This window comes from Arvicola amphibius, chromosome 4 (assembly GCF_903992535.2).
Source record: "Arvicola amphibius chromosome 4, mArvAmp1.2, whole genome shotgun sequence".
Taxonomy (NCBI): Eukaryota; Metazoa; Chordata; class Mammalia; order Rodentia; family Cricetidae; genus Arvicola; species Arvicola amphibius.
Window position 1 is genome coordinate 27,300,229 of NC_052050.1, and position 24,755 is coordinate 27,324,983.

General features: G+C 44.8%; 1 protein-coding gene and 1 long non-coding RNA gene across 2 annotated transcripts; one reads left to right on the forward strand and one right to left on the reverse strand.

Moving 5' to 3' along the window:
• Positions 1–4,096: 4,096 nt before the first annotated feature.
• On the reverse strand, positions 4,097–8,052 carry Tob1 (transducer of ERBB2, 1). The gene is made up of 2 exons (XM_038326231.2): positions 7,763–8,052; positions 4,097–6,053 (listed from the first exon to the last, which is right to left on the reverse strand). The coding sequence occupies exon 2, from the start codon at positions 5,911–5,913 to the stop codon at positions 4,876–4,878; it is 1,038 nt and encodes a 345-aa protein (XP_038182159.1). The 5' UTR covers positions 5,914–6,053; positions 7,763–8,052; the 3' UTR covers positions 4,097–4,875.
• Positions 8,053–16,460: 8,408 nt separating this feature from the next.
• On the forward strand, positions 16,461–23,644 carry LOC119813616. Its single transcript, XR_005285201.1, has 2 exons — positions 16,461–16,791; positions 23,096–23,644. It is a non-coding gene; the product is annotated as an uncharacterized LOC119813616 (long non-coding RNA).
• The last annotated feature ends 1,111 nt before the right edge of the window (positions 23,645–24,755 follow it).

The window sequence follows — 24,755 nt, forward strand, 5'->3', positions numbered from 1 at the left end:
TTTGAGGCCAGTCTGGTCTACAGAGCGAATTCTAGGAAGGCCCCAAAAGCTACAGAGACACTGTCTCGAAAAACAAACAAACAAACAAACACAAACAACAAAAAGAGGCGGCATGCATTAGGACGTCTGTAGCTGGACCCAGAAAAGGCTCATTGAACTTGACAAGTCATCTAACTCCTGATCTCCATCCCAACTCCAGTTCCCAAATGCCCGGATTACAGGCATGTGTCACCATGCCCAGCTAAACTGTTTCTCAGTTAATAGCATCAATAACAAAAAACTGATCGACCCATGGTTAAATGCCTTCTGCTAGATCCATCCTAGAAACACTTCAGTAAGAACTTTTACAAGTCATACATCTGGTATCTCAAAAGTAGGTTTATTTCTCTTGACTTCAAACCACAATAGTGACTATCTGAGGGGATTCAGTTTAAGATTTAAGGGCAGGAACCCTGCCATGACCTGAATTTGCATCCCAAGGATGTCACTTACTGGCCATGAAATCCCAAACTAAGCTTTTTGTGCCTGGGTCTCTTTCCCACCCCTACTCAATGTGATTTGCAAACTGGGTTAGAACTGTGCTTGGCACACAGACAGTGCTATATAAGTGCTTAATTGGATCATTTATAAGGTTTTAAAATTGCCTTCAACAGACACAAGTGCATGGCTTTCCCAGGTGCATGCGTAGATATCGGTTCTAGATCTTTTCCAAAAGAGGAAAAAGTTTTCCAAGTATACCACAGAAACTAAAGATATGTGATCTCAAGTGACCTCTCAGCCCACTGAACAGTGCCATGGCTCTTACTCAGCAGTGACAATTTCATGGAGCTTTCAGTTGAGGTCATTTTCCTCATCTCTTACACACAGTGGAGAAACCCAGCTTGTGCAAAGGCATGCATTGCAGCAAGCCAAGAGCACAGAGAAAGCCATCTTCTTTGTGGGTTTCGCAGCCAGGGATTATTTACCACCTACAAGTAGAAAATACTTGAAAACTTTTGTCTTTATTCAGTATGTATACTTCAGTCATTGTCCCTAAACAATACAGCATAATAGATATTTATATAGTAATTGCAATATATTAGGTATTATAATCTAGAAATAATTTAAAGTATATGGATGGGAAGGCGTGCATGTGGCATATGCAAGCCTCATACACTCTATATTAGGGATTTGAGCATTCCTAGATTTTTGCTTTGTTTTGTTTTTTTGTTTTTCGAGACAGGGTTTCCCTGTAGTTTCTAGAGCCTGTCCTGGAACTAGCTCTTGTAGACCAGGCTGGCCTCGAACTCAGAGATCTGCCTGCCTCTGCCTCCCGAGTGCTGGGATTAAAGGCGTGCGCCACCACCGCCCGGCACATTCCTAGATTTTTAAATCTGTTGAGGTTTTGGAGTCAATCCCTCAGGGACACCAAGAGACAACTGTATAATTTATATTCCATGCCTATATTTTCTGTTTGCATATGGAACAGGCATGGAAGGAAGTCTCACCAGCACTTTACTTTATCCAAAGGAACATATTTCATTTTCTATGTTACAGTGACTTTTATATTTTTTTACAAGACAGGGTTTCTCTGTATAGCCCTGGCTGTCCTGGAACTTGCTCTGTAGACCAGATTGGCCTCTTACTCTGAGATCCGCCTGCCTCTGCCTCCTGTGGGCTTGGATTAAAGGTGTGCATCACCGCACCTGGTTCTCATTGATTTATATAAGCCCTAAAGGTTACATTAAACCTCTCAATTAAGATGGGGGTAACTAAGCATCTCTGTGAACGGAATTAACACCAGCATATACATTCAGAAAAACATCTTCAATTTCAGGGTAGCTTTAGCTTTCCCTTCAAAAAGGAACTAACTTATTACAATAAATGAACATAGCTGTCAGGAAGCATTTGGAGACCACAGAAGGTCTGTGCTTTGTGTGGTGGTGCACACCTGTAATCTCAGCACGTGGGGCACAGAGGCAGGAGGATGGAGGGTTTAAGGTGAATCATCAGCTATAGAATGAATTGGCGATCAGCCTGGGCTACTTAAGATCTAACTTCAGAAAACAGGATTTTGGAGAAGCAGCGCAGCAGCAGCATCCACTAAACTCCGAAGCTATCCTTTCCTCCTCCACAGTGGAAGGCAACCTGAAGCTTCTCACACACCAGGGTGAGGCGCTCAGTGGCTGCTACAAGGTCTATAGTTACTGGAGCCAAAAAGATGGGGCAGACTTATGGAAATAACTTCTCCAACTGTAAGCCGAAATAGTCTTCACACAGAAGCCCTGAGGCTGATGACACAGTGAGAAGGAAGATCTGGGCTTAAGTTTTTCTAAATGTGCTAGACATAAGTTCCTTTAAGACAATTTCCATTCCTAATAAGGAAAAAGATACATGAAAACAGGGCCTTTGTTCGTTCTCTAAAAAAAATAAATAAAATAAACACTCCAAACTACTCAGACACTAAGCTCAAATCAAGTTTTCCTGAAATCAATCAAAATAAAATTTTGAATTAATCCTTCTCAAAGCATAGATTCATGTGAAGGTTCCAAGACGACTTTCCCTGAGAGTTGAATCATTCATGGCCAATCTCTACAAATTCTTTCGTCTGCGTTGTCAAGCTGCCTTGCCCTGATGTTTTGGAAAGTTGCTAGCTCTAGCTTTTTAATTCCAAGGAAAGCTCTGATAACTTCACTGACGTTTCCGTCAACTGGTGTTTAAAGCCTTTAAATTACTGTTGCTATTCAAGCTGTGATCCCCAAAGCAAGGCATTGGTGACCTGGTCACCATGAGGCCCCGCTCGCGTCTCTAATATTTCTTCATAGCCTCATTCCGTCCACCATGGGACAAAGACTTCACCATGGAGCACAAGGAACAGTTTGGTTCTGTTATTTCAGTGCCTGTTGCCTTAAAACTTTTATTGCCCTCGACAGCTTGGGTGACAAAAGGCTTTTGTAGGCTTGGGTCTAAAACCTTCATTTCACTGGTAACCCAGACAGTGCTGATGCCTGACTATAAAGGCAGGGCTGTTCTCCTCAGTTCCAGACAATTTTCTCACCAATATTCTACTAACATGTATCAGCAAACATTTAAACAGGGATATGACCGGTCTTAAAGGTCTTGCTTTGCTGTAAAAGACAGGGTCTACATAGCTCCTGCCAGCCTGGAACTTGCTGAGGACCAGGCTTGTCTGGAACTCAAGAGCCCTGGGTCAGTCTCGAGTGCTGGGATTAAAGGCGTTTTAAAGGTGTTTTGATCCATCAGTCAAAAAAAAAAGTGAAAAATAAATAAAAAAAAACCCTCATCAACAAGATTCTACAACTTTAGGCAGTAGAAATATAAATAACTTAATCTGTAAAGCCCCCCTAACTAGACTGGATGCAATCTGCAAAAGACAAAACAGTATGTAAACATTTTCCTTGAAAGAGGAACATAAACATTATTTAGCAACGTTTTCAACTGTGGATGGTTCTAATCATAAGCTCTCTAGCCACAGGCAATGGTTGAACATAAAGTATTAGTAAACATCCATTTTCAGGGTAGGCCAGCAGAGCAGCTCTTTCTAGCATTTTTCTGAGCTCCCTCTCCAATTCAAATGCTGTCAGGCTGACTTCATCCATCCCATCACCTCTCTCCTACATGTCAGTATGACATTTTAAACAGAATTGCTATAAAGTAGGATTGACCGGCCTTAACATACCTGACGCTGGATGAAAAGTGTGAGGAAGGCTGTTATAAAACAAAGTGGCCTCAAGCATTGGTTAGTCTACCTTGTGTAGGATTTTATTTTTTTAAAAGGGTCTCATGTAGCCCAGGGTAGCCTTAAACATGTATCCAAGGATGATCCTCCCACCACTACCCTGAATGCTGGGAGTAAAGGCATGCATGTGCCACTTATAGGATTCTGGGGATCAAACCCATGGCTTCTGCACGCTAGGCAAATGCCCTACTAAGCTACACCCCAGCTCTGGCAAAGCTGTTTGATCCATCAGCGGAGCCCCAGCCTTCCACTATTCCTGTGACTCAAGTCAGATCTTCCTTCTTCGTGAGCATGTATGCTCTAACTCCAGCCATATACTTCTAGCAAAGGTTTAAAACAAAGACCATGCGACAGGCATTTTTAATTTTAAAGAATTTTAATACAAACTTAATATAAACTATTTCAGTCCCTCTTAACATGTAAGACACTGACTCAAAATACTTTTATACCGTTTTTCAAGTATTGCACAATATAGGTACAAAATTAATATTTACGATTACATTTTCTTCCATAATATATAGCAAAAATCTTTAAACCTTTAACAGAAAATACATTTTTTTGAAAAAGCAAATATTCGTACATTTTAATTCCACCACTAAAGGAATATCCTGTACACAATTTCAGAATAGTTGATGTCTTTAAGATGGATATTTTACAATTTCAGTAAAAAAAATACAACATGAAGCTGCTGTCACAGATCACTGTAGTAAAAAGATAGAAATGCAATACCGTGTCGTAGAAACAATATATATATCCTCTGATATTTTACAAACTTTGTACTAAATTAAATTATACAATTAGAAAAGACCAATAAACCCACTTATTAGTGCCAATTTTTTATATAAAAAAATCAGCCATGTCCTTGCTATATCTTAAATACTGTAAGAGGCAATATCTGAGAGTATACTTTAAAATATACAGTCAGTATAAAATAACTTTGTGCTTGGTTGGCAAATGAAAAATGATGCATGTTTTATTTTGTAACCAAGCTTGAATGTATCCTTACTATAAGCTTTAAAAAAAAAAAATCTCAAGGAGGCAAAAAAAAAAAAAAATTCCCCCTTGGGCCGATGCATTTTAACTTGTACGATACATGTTCTCTCTTCTGGGTTTTTTTTTTTTTTTTTTTTTTTTTTTTAGTTAGCCATAACAGGCTGGAATTGCTGGTTAGAATACTGCATGTTATTTAAGCTAAAATTCAAGCCATCTACGAAAGACTTCTCGTTGAGGCCTCCATAGGCCGCAAACACATCAAAGGCATTACTGTACTGGAGAGGACTGAGGTTAAGGGGGCTGTCACCTGGGAACATTCCATTGGTACTACTACCTTGACCCTGCATATTAGGAAAAATAAATTCCTTGGCATTGGGGGAAAGAGCAGAGGTTTGCTGCTGCTGCTGTGGAGGTGGGGGTGGAGGTGGTGGCTGGGCTGGCTGCTGCTGCGGTGGCTGCTGCGGCTGCTGCTGGTTGCCCAGGCCCAGCCCATACAGAGAGTGCATGGAGGAAGAGATGGCTTTCTGCTTCAGGAGCTCATTCACATTCAGGCCGAGGTTGATCGGAGAAGTGCGCGCTACCTTGCTGCTACGCCCGCTATTCTTCATTTTGGTAGAGCCGAACTTGGTGGCAGCAAAAGTGGCAGTGGTAAAGGTTAAAGGCTGAGTAGACCGGGGCATGAAGGTGGGGCTGACAGCCGCAGAGTGACCGAAGGGAGGCGAGGGCGAGCTGGACACCGAGGAGGCAGGGTCACTTATGGGCATGAAAACCTGGGCCTCTGGGTTGAAGCTGTTTTTGATCTCCTTGTCCAGCTCACATCCATTCTCACTGCTGTCGTCCACGTAGAGCACCTTCACTGGTCCCTTCTCACCAATTTGGTAGGACACCTCAAACGGGTCGATCCAAACGCTAAGATCCTGTGGCAGATTGCCACGAACATCATCGATGTCCAAACCACTCTCTTTGGACGCTTGTTCAATCACTGGGTCCACTTTCTCCCCTACATGTATACATCTAAACCCTGATCCTTTGTATGGCTTTTCCGGATACCAATGCCCTTCATACTTCTTCTTAAGAAGTCTTTCAAGCTCTTCACCAAAAATGTTGACACGTCTCCTGGGAAGCTTATTGTACAAGTACGAAATAATAAAATTTAGTGCTACTTGGATTTCAAGCTGCATAGCTGCGTTGCCACAAAAGTTAGGTTTGTTTCAACTCCTCCACCAGAAAAATAAAATTTTTAAAAATCAGTTTGTGGCAGAGAAATTCTCATTCAAAGTGCTGGTATTAGATTATTCTTCAACCTTTCGTGATCTTGTTCCTTTAAGAAAACAAAACAAAAGCAAACACGTCCAAATAAGATTAATGTAGTCGCTCCAAAGCTTTTTACCCAAAGCAATTTCACTTTTGAAAATGTCTACTAGGCTAGAAAGCTGGAAAATACCACTACAAAATAAAGAAACAGACAATTTTTAAAAAATCACTAAGATTCGTTAACAGATTTACAGGTAAAATAGCATTTTGATGTATTACATACCGTTCTCCAGCAGAACTTAAGGCAACTCCGGATTATGTACTGTTTCTTTACCTCGAGCGTGTTTACTAGGAGCTGTATACTGAATTCACCCACCCACATACACACTCCACTTTTAGAAGTTGGTCATTAGTTTCCTTGCTGTTCACCATTTTAGAAATAACTCTTGTATCTTAGTTCATTTTGGAAACTACATTTAAATCTGTTCTGTTAAATATTTGGGAATGTTATAAATTACAAAAATTATTTCCAATTTTCAAAGTACACGATGCTAAAATTAAAGGCACTCACCTTGGTAAAGGATAGAAACCAAATTATCCCCTATAGTTTTAACCATGCCAAGGGCACGCACCTAACTGCTCTTCCCAGAGCCTTTTTCTTTTTATTGTGTACTGTCCCCCCACACCCCTAATTCTGAAATCCCTCTCAGCTGCAAGAAGAAAAACAAGCTGCTTAAAACTCTTATTTCTGTTGAAAGGGCAGGGTTTCTCAGTTTTATTCTAACTTAAAAACAAACAAACAAACAAACAAACTTCTTTCCCTCTCCGGATAAAACAACACCCCTAGAGAGGCTCTTACGGTAAGGTCGACCTTTAAACGTTTGCTGGGTCAGCACTGGGTGGGGATAAGAAAAGATCAAGGACAAACACAGAGGTATTTCCAAGAGAGAGCTATTTGTACACCGAGGTTGATCAAAAACGGCATTTAAAACAATCAAGCTGGTGCTAATCCGTCTGTTCCATTTTCCATATTCTTGGTGACAAAGGGCAAAGAATCTTTCGTGTGCTTCCCCCCCCCCCCACTACACTTTCCAAGGCGAAAGCCGAGCGCCGACAGGGAGAGCAGATTCAGCTGGATTGCTTAAAGGTGCAGGCGAGCCCAGCCAGGCTTGGGTGGAAGGTAGTTTTTAAAGCAACGCCTTAAGACAGGACTGTGAAGAATTACATAAACAGCCAGTTGAGTCTCATTAGATTTCTGCTCACAGCGCCGGGAGCCCGAGCGCTACGGCAGCAGAAACAGCCAGAGAAGGCGGAGGAGGAGGAAGACTACTAGCCTTGCTCGGGGAGGGGCAGCTCGGCCCGGGGAAATGGAGAGCAGGCTCTCCGGCGGCCGCCCCGGGAACGCGGCCCCCCGGCACCGGCAGGTCTCGGCGCGGGCCGCCCTGCCCTCCCCTCCCCCGCCGTAACCTGACCCTGCCGTCCCCCCCACCCCCCGGCTCCGCTCCCCGCTCGAGGCTCCTGGGACCCGGCCAGCATCCCGGAGCACCGGTCCCGGCCCGATCCCAGTACTCCGGCGCCCCCTCCCCCGTGCCCGGGCGCCGCTCCCCACCCCGGGTGTTCCCTCCTCCGGGCCGCCCGCCGGCCGCCGAGCCTCGGGGCCGGGCTTCCCGGAGCCACTCCATTCCCTCGGGTCCCCGCGGCTGTCCCTCGGCACCCGGGCTCGCAGGGCGCTGCAGCCCCTCCCTCGGCCCCTAGCCACCGCCCCACCGTACTTACAGGTTGTTCCGGGGCTGCGGCCGCCGCCGAGCCGCGGCTGGGCGGGGGGGAGAAGGGGCGGCGGACGGGCGGGCGGGGGCGCGGGTGGGTCGGGAGCGGTGAGGCGGCCGGGTGCAAGACGTCGCCACCGCCGAACGCGCGACAGACGCTTCGGGCGGGCCCGGGAGCTCGCTGCTCTGGCTCTGGAGTGGAGGGGACGACAGGCTCAGACGAGCGCGCTCGCTTCTCCACACAGCCCGGCGGCCCGGCCCTGCGTCCCCGTACTGCGCCCTCTGCGCGCCGGGCCAGAGCTTCGCTCCTTCTGCCGCGGCGCGCGCCCCGCCTCTCGTTTTATAGCCTCCTCCCCGCCCCCAGCCTCCGCGGGGGTGCGCGCCGCTCGCGTCACAGTCCCGCCCTCCCCACCCCTCACCCCAGGGCCGCGCCGACTCCGCCCCTGCCCTGCCCCCCGACGCCATTGGCCAAGTCCCGCCTGCCCACGTCCCGACGGCCGCCGATGGATGGCCACGCCCCCTGGGCACCGTTACGGCCAATGAGCCGACAATCCTGAGAGGCTGGGGGCGGGGTTAAGGGAGACCTTGGGACGGGATTGGAGGAGGGCTGTAGGGGTGGGGCGGCTGGACGGCGGGGCCTGAGCGGGGGAGGGGAGCGGAGCAGGTGGCGGCGCGGCGGGGGCCGGCCGCGAGGAGAGGCCGAGGCTTGGGGAGGGGAGGGCAGAACACGGAAAAGGCTGCTTCCGAATGAGACCGTGGCCGAGGAAAACCCCACTCGTAGGCGAGCTGTCCTTGGGTCTCCAGCCCACCTCCGGGTGACCCGGACTCGTGCTCCCGATTCATTGAGTATAAATCCCGGCAGAGCCTAGGCCAACTGCCACCCCGAGAGTGACAACTGCAGAACCTGGGGGCGGGGAAGGCCACCTCGCTGCACCTCCCGCCCAGGTGACAGTTTAACTGCCTTTGCAGGCCGTCGTCGTCCTCCTCCCCGCCCCCCGCCAGACCTCCCCGGGTCACCTAGCAGCCGCTTGGACTTGGAGGTGGCTTGAGACCGTAAGAAAAAACGCCTTGGATCAAACGTCCCAGCTAGCGACACGATGCCAAACAGCCTATGTGACTGCGTGTGCGCCCACGCGTGCATTTTGAGGGCTTTTCACCCAGGCGCACAAAATAAACCCGGTGCCTTGCTGAGGAACCTTGCGAGAGTTTTCTGAACTGTGTACGGGTGTCTAGGGAATGGGGACGCAAGGGACTCCAGGGGCGCGGATAGGCGCCGTTTCCACAACCTGCAGCCCAGAAATCCGAGTTACCTCGGGAGTGGAACGGGGCGTTCCTCTCGGCTAAAAATATTACTCACAGGTAGCAACGATGCCTGATTGGCCGCGCCGGACCTTAGCGGCCAGGCGATTGGCTGTCTGGTATCCAGGAGACGGACGTCAAACTAGGACTGGGTAAAGGCGAGAGAAAGTGGGGGGGGGGGGGGAGGAAGCCAAGGAGAGGAGGGGGTGAAAGCGAAGCAGTGAATGAAACGCCCAAGGCCCGGCCTTCTCCTTCCCCGTCGGTCACTCAGGGCATGCTTCCTGGAATAAAATAAAATAAAATAAAATAAACCAAAACGATCCCCGTGCTGCTGCCTTGCCCTTAACACTGCAGGGCTGGTATTTCTGAGCCTGTGTCTAGAGGTTAAACCACAGCTCACTGTCTGTGTAGACCATCTGTGCCACCCAGGGCACTATCCCGCTTCTACGCGGCTTGCCAAGAAAGAGACTTTTCGTTTTATGGATGCAGAAGTCTGGATGTTGCCTTTTTTTTTTTTTTTTTTTTTTTTGAACTCGGACCTGCTTGCGTGGGTTTCCACCTCCTCTTTTAGAAGGAACAGCTTTGAGAAAAGATATTTCCAAAGTCTCAAAGCGTGTGAGAAGGGGAGGGTGTTTGGAATGGGTGAAGGGGTGGGGTGGGGACCGGTCAGGTGATCCATTTCTTGTTTATTGCACAGGTTCCTAAAACTTGGGCAGCGTTTTAAGAACATAGAAGTTTTACTCAGAAAGGCTTTTAATTCTGTTTTATATTTAGTATTCGGGCTTTCTAGTTGCAAACAGAATGGGATTAGATTTTGAAAGCATGACAAGCGTTTAAAAATTAAAGTGTCTTGCAGCAAAATATTTTTAATGTAAGTTATTTGTCCATTGTTTTCTTCAGTTGCATGGTTTTGCTCTTCTGAAGTAAACGTTAATTTGTTGCAGAAATCAGGCATTTTAAATCCTATGGTTAGTCGGGCACAGAAATTGTAAGAATCTAGGTAAAATATTTTGGGAATGGTGAACCAAGAGAAACACTTTATTTTTCATGTGTCCTAGAAGCATAATTTATTACCATTAGGCAAATAGCGTTACTGTACCAAACACTCAAAATTACAGGCACATGTGCTGGGCCATGTGTCTTGGTTTGTAATTTGGAAAATATATCACTATAATTAGGGAACATATTAGGCTTGGCGGAGATTGAAATGTCTAACTAAAAATAGATGAATCATAAGTTTGTTAAGCTTAAGCTTATCTATACTTTTCAAGAATTCTCTAAAGGAAAGAAGCAGTTCTCTCTCTCTCTCTCTCTCTCTCTCTCTCTCTCTCTCTCTCTCTCTCTCTCTCTCTCTCTTTCTCTCTCTCTCTCTCTCCTGAATTTCTTTGATCTACGATCCCAAAGCACTTAGCTGCTATTGACTGGTTAAATATTAGTAACAGCAGTTTAAAAATGCATGAGTTAGTGGGGCATAGTGACACACACCTGTAAATCCCAGCATTCAGGTTGAGACAGAAGGATTACAAGTTCAAAGCCAACCTGGGCTACAAGGCAAGTTCCAGGCAAGCCTGAGCTGCATATCTCAAATAAAATAAAATAAAAACAGACAAAATTGTTATGGGTTAATTCCAGAACTCTTGAGGCTGTGCCTATACCACCACACTGAGTTTAAAATACATTTTATTCAAGTCTTGTACTTTAAAGGATCCCTCAGCTAATTACCACTTAACATTCACTTTAGAATGCTACAGTAGTGTAGACTGCTAAATCATCACTTAAACTTATATGGATTTATAGAGATAAAAACATTGATCTCAGGCTCCAGGTAGTGCTGCGATCAAGAGAGTCTTCTTCGGACTGATGACTCAGGCCTGTAACGACAGGTAATCAGGAGGATGAGGCAGGAGGATCGAAGTTTAAGGCTTGTCTGGGTTACAAAGTGAGTTCAAGGTTAACTTGGTGAGACTGTGTCTCAAGAAGTAAAAAAGAGCTGGGGCTGTAGTTGAGTGGAATAAGCTGTGACCCCAGCACTTCTGTGAGGCTGAGTCAGGAGGATAACAAGTTTTAAGTCAGCCTGGGCTACATAGTAAGACCCTATCTCTACAATAAATAAGTAAAAGAAAAATAATTGGAAAATGTGTAGCTGGCATGAGTCTGTTTCCCCTTGCCTAGCATATGCAAAGACCTACTAGACAATTCCTGGAATCCCGAAGTCAAGAGAGGAAAGAAATGTGTTTGCTAGAAACACAGCCTCCCTTCCACATCCTCATATCTTTAAGGAATCCTGGAGGGGTGTGTGTCTTATAATAAAGATAACACTTGATTGGTAAATATCCAATATCGATCCAATATCATTAAGTACAGTGATTTAAAGTGTCCTGAACTGTACACACACACACACACACACACACACACACACACACCTCATCCTTATTTCTGAGAGGAAACCACCCTAAATTTTCTCTTATTCTGCTTCCCTGTAAACAGAAACAAGATTACTAGAGAATGGCCACTTCCCAGAATGTTTACTAAGGTCCATAGTACTTGAGAATTGATCTTTTTTTTTTACCTCTAATGCAAAATAAGGCAACTACAAATATGTTATTATTGTGACTTGTTTCTTCTTAAATAGTTGTGCAACACAAACCATAGATATAGGTTTTTAAATTAGTAAAAAATTATATGCTGGGTGTGGTGGTGCACAACTCTAATCCTAGGAGAAACTGAGGCAGAAGAATTTTGAGTTCTAGGTCTGTCTTGGATACACAATGAAATCCTGTCATAGACAAAGATTATATGCTATGGGCCAGGTATGGTAGATAGCATCTATAATGCTAGTACTTGGGAAGTAGGGGCAGGAGGATCAATAGTTCAAGGTAATCTTAAACTACATAGTAAATTAGAAGCCAGCTTGGGCCTCATGAAACATTACCATATATATATATATATGTATTACCATACACACACACACACACACACATATATATGGTAATATATATTATACCATAATATATAATACCTCTAATATATATTATATATTATGATAGGCAAGGGGGCAGAAAGTCCGAGGGAGGTGAGGCATGCAGATCTGCAGCTGAAGGTCAGCTGGAAATACAAATTGAGAACCTATCTCAACAAACCCAAACTACAAAGTAATCATTGAGTTATTGCCAACGAAACCAGTTCTTTCATAATTATTTCTCAAAGGTTGCAATGGAGTGTCTGAGGAAACTTCAGTGCGGTTTTCTGTAGCTTCTCCCCAGGTTTGTAAAAGAGGGCCTGGCCTTCTCCAGGACGAACTGGCACTATGTGTAAGGTGTGTCTTCTAGTGTAACTAAGCAATACTAGAGAACTTGGAACAAACCTACTCATCTCTTATGCCAGGAATTCATGGAGGCAAGTTAGACCAAGAGGAGAACGCCTCCATCTAACCTGCCCCCTCCTTATTATCCTGACGAGCAAAAGTCTAAACCAATTCTCGAAGTGACTTTCCATTAGCACAAGGAGAGAATTTTGATTTTGGCAAGAGATGATAGCACAGATTCTAGGAGCAGTACTGTGTTGGCGACATTCTGAGTACAAAGAACATTTATTTAAAGTTCTCTAAGAGTGAATGTTATTAGAGTACTTAAAATACATTTTAAAGCTTGGGCTGCATATGTTATTATGTAGCCTGGCTTACTAAAATTATACACAACCAATTGCGGCAGACACGGGTGCAAGCTGAATGGATTCCACAGCCCCTCCCCCTGCTAGTATGCTCTCCAGGCTTCACTGTAATAGGGGCAGCACGGAGACTCAGCTTCACCAATGTCATGCCAAAAGTCAGCTGGGATAGATTGTGGGGGAGCATTTCTTTTCAAAGGGGTTTGCCCCAGTCACTATTACCACATAACAAGCTGTCCTAAAACCCCATCTCTCATGGTAGAAAGCACCCATTGTGCTGTGTCCATGGACCTCGCCGGTCAGGAATTCAGGAGGCACGTGGGCATGCTTGGCTTGTCTCTGCTCTACAATGACAAGAACCTCTTGACTGGGAAGACTCAGACACTCACAGAGAATCATCTGGAACTTTCTCCAAAGCCAGAAAGAGGTTTCATTTGTGCTGTCAAATGTGCTGGCCACACGGACTACTGAAGCCCATGAACTGTGGCCCGGGTGGCTAAGAACTGGATTTTAATGTTTTTTAGGTTTTTTTTTTTAATTTTAATTTAATTGAACTTTAAATAACCACGAGTGGTTGGTGATTCCTGAGTCAGACTGCACAAGACTGGAGACTCCCAGGCTAACCCCTGGGCCGAGTCTAACTGGGCTCAGTTGGCGCTGTTGCTGCATGACCTCTATACTCCCTGCAGGGCCTGGGCTTCTCATGGCATAGCTGCTGGTTCTAAGAAGAAGTATCCCAAGAGGGAGTCTCTGAAGAGTCCACATAGAGAGAGCCTTGTGGAAGCCACGTGGCCTCCTATGACCCGGCTTCCTAAGGCAAAACACCACTACCACCACAGTGTGCAGATGGAAGTAACCACAGGCTAGATTCCCCAGGGGAGGGGCTAACTCACCTCTCCAGGGAACAGTAGCCAGGCATAGTGGTGTAAGGCTGTGATCTCAGTGGGAGGAAAGAGAATTCAAGACTAGCCTAGACTATATAATAAGACCCTGTCTCAAAACCTAAGAGAGAGAGAGACATGATTTGTGTGGTGTGGTGTGTGTGTGTGTGTGTGTGTGTGTGTGTGTATGACATACCTCAGTATTTCCCTGACATACACAAGGACCTGGGTTGAATCCCTAAACACTAATAAATAATAAAGAAATGAATAAATAAACCATTATAGCACTGTTGCCTTCTTCCTGCCTTTGAACATGAATCTGATTGCAACCCTCACCAGCTTTTCTCATAAACATGAAAAAGAAAATACAAGTTAGCCACAGAAATAGGACCTCTGACCAGCGCTGGTAACCGTCTAGGTCTGGTTTACTTTTTAAACCGTTTTAAGTGTTCCGAAACTCACAGTGAAACTATCCCCAGCAAAAAAAGCAAAAACTAAACTAAAAGCAAATAAACAACAACAAAAACAAAAAAACCAAAGTTATCCCCAATAGTAACTAATGTTTTTAACTAATGTTTTAATGTTTTTAATTGAGCCTGAACTCAATTCTCAGAAGATCAAATATAATGTATCTGGTGGGTGAGACGGTTCAGTGGGTGAAGGCATTTTGCCATGCAAGCCTGGTGACCTGCGTTGGATCCCTAGAATTCACATAGAGGTGAAGGAGAGAACCAGTTTCACACGGGTGCACTTTGACCTTCACATAAGTCATGGCATGAACATTTGCATTGCCTCCGGCCGCAAAAAAAAAAAAAAATTCATGTTTTTTAAAAAAAATTTTTAATGATTTATTTAACCTTATTTTATGTACATTGGTGTGAAGGTGTCAGATCTCGTGGAACTACATTTTCAGACAGCTGTGAGCTGCCATGTGGGTGCTGGGAATTGAACCTGGGTCCTCTGGAAGAGCAATCAGTGCTTTTAACCGCTGAGCCATCTCTCCAGCCCCCAAAAAATAAATTTGTAGAAAAATATTTGGGCCTCAAACCTAGAAATCTTTGTTGTAGGAAATTTGGATCACACACACAGGTAGTGGATCAGAAGTTGAAGCTGGAGGATCACAAATTTAAGTTCCATTTGGGTCACATAACAAATTCAAGGACAGCCCAAACTATACAATTAAAATTCTGTTGGGGCTGGAGAGATAACTGAGCAGTGAGGAACACCGGCTGCTCTCCCAGAGGAGCCGGGTTCAAATCCCAGCGCCGACATGGCAGCTCTCAACTGTCTGTAACTGCAGTTCCAGGAATCTGACGCTCTCTCATCAATGCACATAAAATAAAATGAAGTAAATTATTAAAAAGAGAAAAAAGGACTCTGTCAAAAACTACAAATAAAAAAAGTGAGAAGAAGCAGGATTGGGGTGGGGGGAGGTGGTGCATGCTTTTAGTACCAGCACTCTGGAGGCAGAGGTAGGCTGATTTATGAGCTTGAGGCTAACCTGGTCTCCAAAGAGTTCCAGGACAGTCAGGGCGGTACACAGAGAAACCCTATCTCGAAACAAACAAACAAACAAAATCAGACAAACAAACAAAAACAAGAAGAAAATCATTGTGAAGTGATAACCACAATTCTTTTCTTTGAGAGAGAGAGAGAGAGAGAGAGAGAGAGAGAGAGAGAGAGAGAGAGAGAGAGAGAGAGAGAGAGAACCCGGAACTAGGGTGGGAGCCAGCAAGCTCCAGTGGTCCTCCCATCTCCGCCTCCCACAGTGCTGTAGCTACAGGTGTGCAAACCGCCGCTCAGCTACAGGTGTGCAAACCGCCGCTCAGCTACAGGTGTGCAAACCGCCGCTCCTGAGTTTTTACACAGTGCTGGCTGGGATCTACTGAAGTTCTTACTTTCTCCGATTCTTATCTTTTTTAAAGAAACTGCAGCTATGTCCCTGTCAGTGGATTTTCAAGAATTCATTTAACCACCACTGTTGGGCATTTGTTGACATTCTATACTAAACATTTTTACATAGAAATCTTTAGCTACTTCTCTGGTTATTTCCTTGGGGGAAATTACGCAGCAAACTTACCTGGTCACGTGTGTGTATGTGTCTGTGTATGTGTATGAGTGTGGGTGTATGAACACCCAGTGTGCATGTGATGGTCATAGGACAGCTGTGTGGAGTTGGTCCTCTTCTTTCATGAGCTCTAGGGACTGAAGGCAGTTGTCGGGCTTTCCCAGCAAGCACTTGAGCCCCTGAGCTATCTCACTGGCCTTTCTTAGCTATGCCTCTCCTCTGGGTTTCTGCTAGGGATCTTGGTGCTTTACAATTTGGTGATGGTATTGCAATTTGCAAACTAAAATACATGCCTGAACATGACCCCAATCCTAAATGTTGCTCTAAAATTTGCCCAAACATTTCACACCTGTGATTTGGGTGCCTCAAAGCTCTGATTCTAATCTGTTTATAACATTCCGGCTGACTCAAAGATGATCAGGTGACGATTTTGGTTGGTTGGTTTGGTGTTTTGAGACAAGGTCTCCCTACGATGCCCTGGCTGGCCTAAGAGTCACTTTGTAGACCAGGCTGACCTTGAGATCACAAAGATCTTCCTGCCTGTACACCCTGGGAGATATGATTAAAAATGTTCACTGCCCCACCAAGACAAGAAATTAGTTTTTAAATAAAGACAAACAAAAAACCTTCTAGGCTGGTGAGGTGGCTCAGCTGGTACAAATGTACGCTGCCAAGCCTGGTGACCAGAGTTCAATGGCTGGGACCCACAGGGTGCAGGGAGAAAACTCACTCCTCCAAACTGTCCTTTGACCTCCACATGTGTGACACACACAGGTACACACTGGATCTTTTTTTTTTATTATTATTTAATGTTTTTGAAGTTCTAAGGATATTTAGTCAGGCCATTTTCTCTCCGACTTTTCTGCCGCCTTTCAGATGCTCCCTGATGATGACTTGAGGTAACTCTTGACTTTCAGGAGTTCACACCTGTTCTTGTATCAATATAAGATCTCCCCACGTGGCTTCCAGTTCCTTGCAGGGAAGCATAGAGCAATACAAACTTGAAGTAACAAGGTTTGTGTGGGAGCCATTGCTCTTCCAGGTCTTAGCTGGGTGCGGCAGCTCCGAGCCTCAGCCTTCCTGGAACAGACGGAAGACATTGCTACTTTCGGAGCTGCGTGAGGGGTAAGTGGGGAGGTGCCCAGGAAAACAATCTGTAAGCTGTGCTATCTTCTCCTTTTCGGCCTCTTCTCTCCCCGGTTCCTTCTCCTCCCCCTCTTCCTTCTTTGCTTCTTAGATCTGGCAGAAACTCAAGCTCCATTTGAGTCAGCTCAGGGAACAAGAAAAGTGAAATGGCTTTTAAACTTCAAACAAGTCTTGACGCTGCCTTCAGTCGCACCTAGTGACCCACGCCATTTCCATCTTCGAGCTGCTTCTCCGTTTCAGGCCTCTGCATCTTAGATTGTTCTTTAATTCAAAGTTTAGCTGTGCTAGCGCCTGTGTTGGATCTCAAACATTTTTTGGGGGGGGTGTATCTTTTGTTTTTCTTGACCTTTGCACATGAGCTTTCTAGAGCCTTGCTGTCAATCAATATTGACTAGTTAGCGGCTTTGCTGTGTCACTCCCTAACCCAATGAAAGAGCACAATATTTGGATAATGTAAGTATCCCAGAGTGGCTGTGGTGCAGGGTTCAGAGGTAAGATTCTAGAGAGAATTTTCATCAATGCACGAAGCCAGATTATTGAGGGCTTTATATTAGGACATTAAGAATTTGGCTTCTAAAAGATAGGAAACTCCTGGGGGTTGTTTTTGTTGTTGTTTAATATGTGTACTAGCTAATTTTATGTCAGTTTGACACAGGCTAAAGTCATTTAAGCAGGCTGAACCGGGCGGTGTGGGGAAAAATGCCTTTAATCCCAGTACTCTGGAAGCAGAGGCAGGAGGATGTCTGTGAGTTCGAGGCCAGTTTGGTTTACATAGTGAGTTCTAGAATAGTCAGAACTATGCAGAGAGACCCTGTCTCCAAAAAAAGAAGAGAAAAGAGAAAGAAAGAAAGAAAGAAAGAAAGAAAGAAAGAAAAAAGAAAAGAGAAAAGAAGAGAAAAGAAAGCAGGCTGAGAAAGCCATGGGGAGCCAGTAAGCTGCACCCTTCCACAGCCTCTGCATCAGCTCCAGCCTCTAGGTTCTTGCCCTATTTGAGTTCCTATCCTGACTTTCTTCAGTGGTAAATAGTGATAAGGAAATATAAATCAAATAAATTTTTTCCTTCCCACTTTTGCTTTGGTCATGGTGTTTTATCATAGCAATATAACCCCATCTAACACAGTAGAGAAATGATATGGTTGGACTTCTGTTTGGAGCATGCTTAACTCTGAACCCCAGAGATTAAGACACTTCTTGGCACCTGGAATTTCTCTGTCAGTGACTGCTAAATTTATTTTTATCACTCACTAGAATGATCTCCAATTCCATGGGTGGTGGTGGTGCATGCCTTTAATCCCAGCACTCGTGAGGCAGAAGCAGGCAGATCTCTGACTTTAAGGTCAGCTGGTCTACAGAGTGAATTCCAGGACAGCCAGGGTCATGCAGAGAAACCTCTTTTTTTTTTTTTTATTTTTCGAGACAGGGTTTCTCTGTGCGACAGTCCTAGCTGTCCTGGAACTAGCTCTTGTAGACCAGGCTGGTCTCGAACTCACAGAGATCCGCCTGCCTCTGCCTCCCGAGTGCTGGGATTAAAGGCGTGCGCCACCACCGCCCGGCGAGAAACCTCTTATTATAAAATAAGTCCACACACACAAAAAAAAACCAAACTGATGTGGGAGGATCTTCTATCTATTGGTTAATTGATAAAGAAAACTGCTTGGCCTGATAGCTCAGAACATAGGTAGGCGGGGAAGACAGAACAGAATGCTGGGAGGAAGAAGGCCTCAGGCAGTCGCCATGAAGCCAGCCACCAGGTCAGACATGCTGAATCTTTTCCGGTAAGCCACCACCTTGTGGTGCTACACAGATTATTAGAAATGGGTTAAGCAAGATGTGAGAGTTAGCCAGTAAGAGGCTAGAGCTAATGGGCCAGGCAGTGTTTAAAAGAATACAGTTTCCGTGTAATTATTTCCAGGGCAAAGCTAGCTGTGCGGGAGCTGGGCAGTATGAAAAGCAGGCCTGCTCGTCTCATCACTACAACAAACAAAAGAATAATCTTCAATTATTTGACTTATCAAAAAGTGAAATATTTCATGTATCTTCCATTTTTACTGTTTTATCACTGTGCGTGACCACACCCATTCACATGTCACCGCACTTGTGTGGCCATTCAGAGGACAGCTTTCAGGGGTTAGCTTTTCTGCCACCATGAGTTATGAGGATGGAACCAAGTCACCAGCCCATCTTCCCTTTTAATGTCCACCCCCCTCTTGTTGTTGTTGTTGTTTTATTTCCACTCATTAATCTTTGGGGGCCCAGCTCCCAAATAATCACATGAAGACTTTTTCTTTCTCAGGAATGCCTGACCATAGCTTGGCTCGTTTCTAGCCAGCTTTTCTTAGCTTAAATTATTCTACCTTTTGCCTCTGGGTTTTTATCTTTCTCTATTCTATATATCTTTCTTTACTTCTTATTTTGTGACTCATTGTGTAGCTGGGTGACAGGCTACTGGTAATCTCTCTCCTGGTTCTTCTTCCCATCTCAGAGTTCTCCTATTTATTCTCTCTGCCTGGCAGCCCGCCTACCCTTTCTCCTGCCTAACTATTGGCCATTCAGCTCTTTATTAGACCAACCAGGTGTTTTAGACAGGCAAAGTAACACAGCTTCACAGAGTTAAACAAATGCAACGTAAAGGAATGCAACACGTCATTGCATCATTAAACAAATGTCCCACAGCATAAAAGCATAAACAAATGGAACACATCTTAAACTAATATTCCACAACACATTCTCGTTCTCTCTTTCTCTCTTTCTGGCCCCTGTGGGAGCAGTCACACACACACACACACACACACACACACACACACACACACATATATAAAATACAACATTCCTTCCATGTATGCCTACATGCCAGAAGAGGACACCAGATCTCAATATAGATGGCTGTGAGCCACCATGTGGTTGCTGGGAATTGAACTCAGGACCTCTGGAAGAGCAGTCAGTGCTCTTAACCTCTGAGCCATCTGTCCAGCCCCACATTTATTATATTTAAGGAAGCAATTGGCCCTGCTTGGAGACCAGTTCTTCCCACGTTGGAACAGCAGGAAAAGAGACAGTTCTATAGCAGGGTATCAGACACAAGCTTTGCCTTCTGGCTTTGATGTTACCAAAGCTCTGAAGGGTTGGTTCTTTCTCACTACATCTTCTGTCACAATAAATATTGGTTGTTGGCTCAGGCAATAGTCACCCCCTTCCCAGAGCAGCTGACCTGAGTCTCCATCCTGTGTTTCTGTTGGATCCCTACACCTGGGTGAAAGACAAAACCATCAACTAGAAGTTACAGTGTACACCTGTAATCCCAGCACTTGGGAGGCAGAGGCAGGAAGATCAGAAGCTCAAGGTCAGCCTTGGCTACAAATGAATTTGAAGCTAGCCTAGACTATTTGAGATTCTGTCTCAAAAATACAAAAACAAAAAACCCAAAGCCAACAAAAAAAGACAACTAGGCACCAACATTCATCTGGCTACTGTGATAGCCTCAGGGTGACCACTGATCTGTTTAGATCAATGTAGGGGTATGTGCATGTAACTCTCTTGCTTTGAAGGATAGGGATAAAGCCTTTTGGGGGAACACAAGCCATTGTTGAGGTTCCCTGGGCTATCTCAGCACCCCGAGGAGAGACCCTGGCAAAATTAGGAGGAAGACCCATTCTGGAAGAGCCTTCTTCATGCTCCCCCCACACCAGTCAATAGTACTTGGATTTTTACCACAGCCTAAATTCCTAAAGATGCAGAGCCTGAGACAAAGGGCTCATCACTTCCTCCTTTACAGGGAGTGCAACCTTGGGGGAGAGCAGTGAGAGAGAGCTCTCAATGTGTCTAGCATGAAAAAGGTCACATGACCTGCAGAATAACTCCAAGAAACTCTATAGGGACTAGCCAGGGATTCCGGAAGTTAAGAACAGAATGAGCAGAACCAGCAGTGTGGCTATGCTCATCTCAGTACTTGGGAGGCTGAGGCAGGAAGAGTCGAGTTCAAGGCCAGACCAGTTACAAAGAATGGAGAGCAGGAGGGAGCAATGGGAAAGAAATAACTGAAGGGTGGAGGGGGAGGTTGGCCATATTAAATAAAAAGTAAAGATTTGCTAACATAATTCATAAGATTTAATAACAAAGCTGGGTGGTGGTGGAGCACGACTTTACTCCCAGCACTTGGGAGGCAGAGGCAGGCAGATCTCTGTGAGTTCGAGGGCAGCCTGGTCTACAAGAGCTTGTTCCAGGACAGGCTCCAAAGCTGCAGAGAAACCCTGTCTCGAAAAACCAAAAAGAAGAAGAAAGAACAGACTTAAGTTAAACCCTTAACTTGGGATGACAAAAGAAGGAGAATCAAAATAGACCTAATCGCACAATGCAGAAAAATTAATAAAGATAAAGGAGAAACTGATTTTTTTTCAAAGAAAAAAAAAAGCAAAAAAACTAGACTGCTGAAGTGTCTCAGTGGGTAAAGGCACTTGCCACCAAGCCTGGTGACATGAGTCAATTCCCAGGACCCACAGTGTCTGGAGAACCAACACTTACTGGGTATCCTCTGTCCTCTCCACCCCAAATAAATATAAAAGAATAACGAAGACAAAGTTCAGATATCTAAGCCAAAAGTTAGTTGTGAGTGTTGGGAATATAACTGTGTTGGTAGAGTACTCCTCTAGAAGGCACAAAGCCCTGAATTTGATCCCGAGACAGCATAAACCAGAGGTGATGTCATGTGAGTACAATCCCAGCACTTAGAGATCAAGGCAGGATGACTCAAAGTTCAAGGCACTCCTCAGGCATTCTTTTTTATTTTTAAGGAAAATCGGTCCAAATAAACCAGTTTAGAAATAAGAGCATCAGCTGGGCGGTGGTGGCGCACGCCTTTAATCCCAGCACTCGGGAGGCAGAGGCAGGCAGATCTCTGAGTTCGAGGCCAGCCTGGTCTACAAGAGCTAGTTCCAGGACAGGCTCTAGAAACTACAGGGAAACCCTGTCTCGAAAAACCAAAAAAAAAAAAAAAAAAAAAAAAAAAAAAAAAGAAATAAGAGCATCATTACAGAAATGAAGACGATTATCACATTAAAGAATTGGTTACAGTCAGGCAGTAGTGGCACACGCCTTTATTCCTAGCACTCAGGAGGCAGAGGCAGGTGGATCTCTGTGAGTTCAAGGCCATCCTGGTCTACAAAGTGAGTTCCAGGACAGTTAGGGTTACACAGAGAGACCCTGTCTCAAAAAAAAGTTAAACTTTACAATTTCATAAATTTTATGACTTTAAGATCATCTCTTGACTGACTTAAGAAATGTCATTGAGCCACACATGGTGGTCGTGACTCTAGGAAGGTAGCGTCTCTGCAAGTTCAAGGCCAGCCTGGTCTACGTGCTGAATTCCAGGTCAGTCAGGACTACTCTCAAAAACAACATAAAGGGCAGAAGAAGTGGCTCTGAGGGTAAAGACACCTGGCAGGAGACTGATGAGCTGAGAGCAATTCCTGGAACGAACATAAAGAATGAAAGAAACCCCTGAAAACTGTCCTCTGACTTCCAAGTGCAATCTGTGCCACACATGTGACATGTGCCCTCCCACAAATAAATGCAAAAAGGAATACATTTTTGAACAAAAAATAACATGTTAATAAACATGCAAAATAATATTTAACTTGACTAAAAACCCAGGAAATGCAAATAAAGATAATGAGACCAAAGACTCTTATTTGCCAGGACTTAGTATTTCAAAATTGCTAGTTACTAGTGTTGGCCAAAAAACTGGGGAAGGTTCATCCACAGGAATTCATAGAGCATGCGTGTAGCACAGGGGCAGACGGAAACTGATAGCAGTTTGTAAAAGAAGAAAATGTGCACACTGTGGGTAGAAAAAAGATTTTCCAAGATGCTTTAGAAATCATATAGAATTGTGAAGGAAATGGGGACAGTTTAAACATCCATCAATAGAGGATCACTAGAAGATTTAATAATTAAGGTGTGTGTGTGTGTGTGTGTGTGTGTGTGTGTGTGTACGGCCAGTGGACAACTGTTGAAAGTCGGGTTTTTTTGAACCCTGGGCTCCCTCTTCCCCAGGTTTGCTCAGCCAGTGCCTTTACTGCTATGCTGGTGGTCCAGACCGGGGATTTGGATACATCTTATACTTTGTAGCTGTTGGCGAATGTGGGAGCCTTACTGATTGGAGAAGATATTATGTATCAGAGCTCTCCTCCGTCTCTTTCCCCCTCCCGATTGATTTTCTCACACCTGTAGAGTCTGGCTGCCAGGGCAAGTTCGAGGCCACTGTGAGCTAACACATATTTTCTTCTAGATCCATCAAGGTGATAAAGCAAGATTTGTCTCAAAAAGAAAGAGAGAAAAGAAAACAGAAAAGGAAGACCTCCACTGTACAGACGATTTTACAAACGAAAGAACTGAGGCGCCATGGGGTACAACAAAAATATCTCTGCTGCTGGCTGTGGCATCCCTGGGTTTTGAATCTCAACTATTTAACATGGGAACCTTTGGCTTTAAACATGATCCCCAACTCATTCCTCCACAAGACTGTAATGTCCTGGGGAGACAAGAAAGCTGCAGAAAAATAGAATAACCCCAGGTTTTGGTTTGTTGTGTAGGTGGTTGCAATTTATGAGGGATAGCTTTTTGTTGTTTGAGATGGGGTCTCATGTAGCCCAGGCTGGCCTCCAACTTCACGTGTGGCTGAAAAAGACCTTGAACTTCTGCTTCCCTCACTTCTCAGATGTGTGCTTACAGGCATGCCTATAGCATCGTGCCCAGATTCCAGTGTTTCTACATTCCTTAAGTGTTTCACAATGAGCAGTTACCTTTTCAATCAAAAATAAAATATTAAGAGCCTGGAGAGATGGTTCAGTGGGAAAGGAATTTGTTGAAAAGCCTGATGACCCAAGTTTGATCCTCAGCCTCACAGGGCAGAATAAGAGAACTGACGAGTGCAAGTTTTCCTCTGACCTCCGGAGATGTGCCATTTTACACACACACACACACACACACACACACACACACACACACACACACCATGCACACACGCACACATACCAAAAATAAATACAGTAGAGTAAATAAGTAGGACATTGTGTTCCCTATGATCACTTATTCCATATAATCTACATATGGGCATAGTCCTTTTATTTGGGACGTCATTTGCATAAACATTTGCTTCCAAAGCTTCCTTTAGTTTAAGCTATTCTCTTTTACATAAATGAAAACAGAATGTCAGCTCCACCCACCCCAACCCCTGGCAGTTAACTTATCACTTTGGATGAGATCTGATTTTGGTATATTTTGAAATAATGTTTCTGTTTGTTTCAAGAATTCTGTAAGCAGATGGCTACAGTGGTTTCATTCAACATTTATACCTCCTGGCAGAGCAAACTCACCCTTCTGTGAGGTTCCCCCTCCTGCCAGTTCCCTCTCTGAGGTTCCCTTTCCTGCCAGGTTCCATTTCTGAGGTCCCCCTTCCTGCTATAGACCTCTCTCCTACAAACCTCCTCTTTCTGATCTACCCTCTGGGTGAGAAGACAGTAGCTCGGTGCTAATGGGAAAGACAGTCCTCAAGCCAAAACCTGAGGAACAAGTCAGGACCCCCTCTTTTGCTCTCTTTGTCCCTATTTGTAGCCCACCATGGGGTCCATCTGTTGGAGCTTCCACCTTGGATCTGGCCCCAGGTGTACTCTCTCCTTGAACCACTTAGAGGTCCCAGCCTTCTGGCTTCCCTCCTCATTCCTGCCCCTGACTCTAACCCACTCTGCATCCCATAGTTGGAAGGATGGGCCTATTAATAAAACAAACCCAATCTGTAGAATCTCTGGAATCGAACGCTCATGCCGACTCCTCCAGGTGCTCACAGAATAAGGACACAAATGAATGAATGCATGCAGGAACAAAGGAATGAGTGAGCGGTCCCTCTGTATTACCAGGCTGACTGTGGTAGGAGCAGCAGTTGCTGCTGG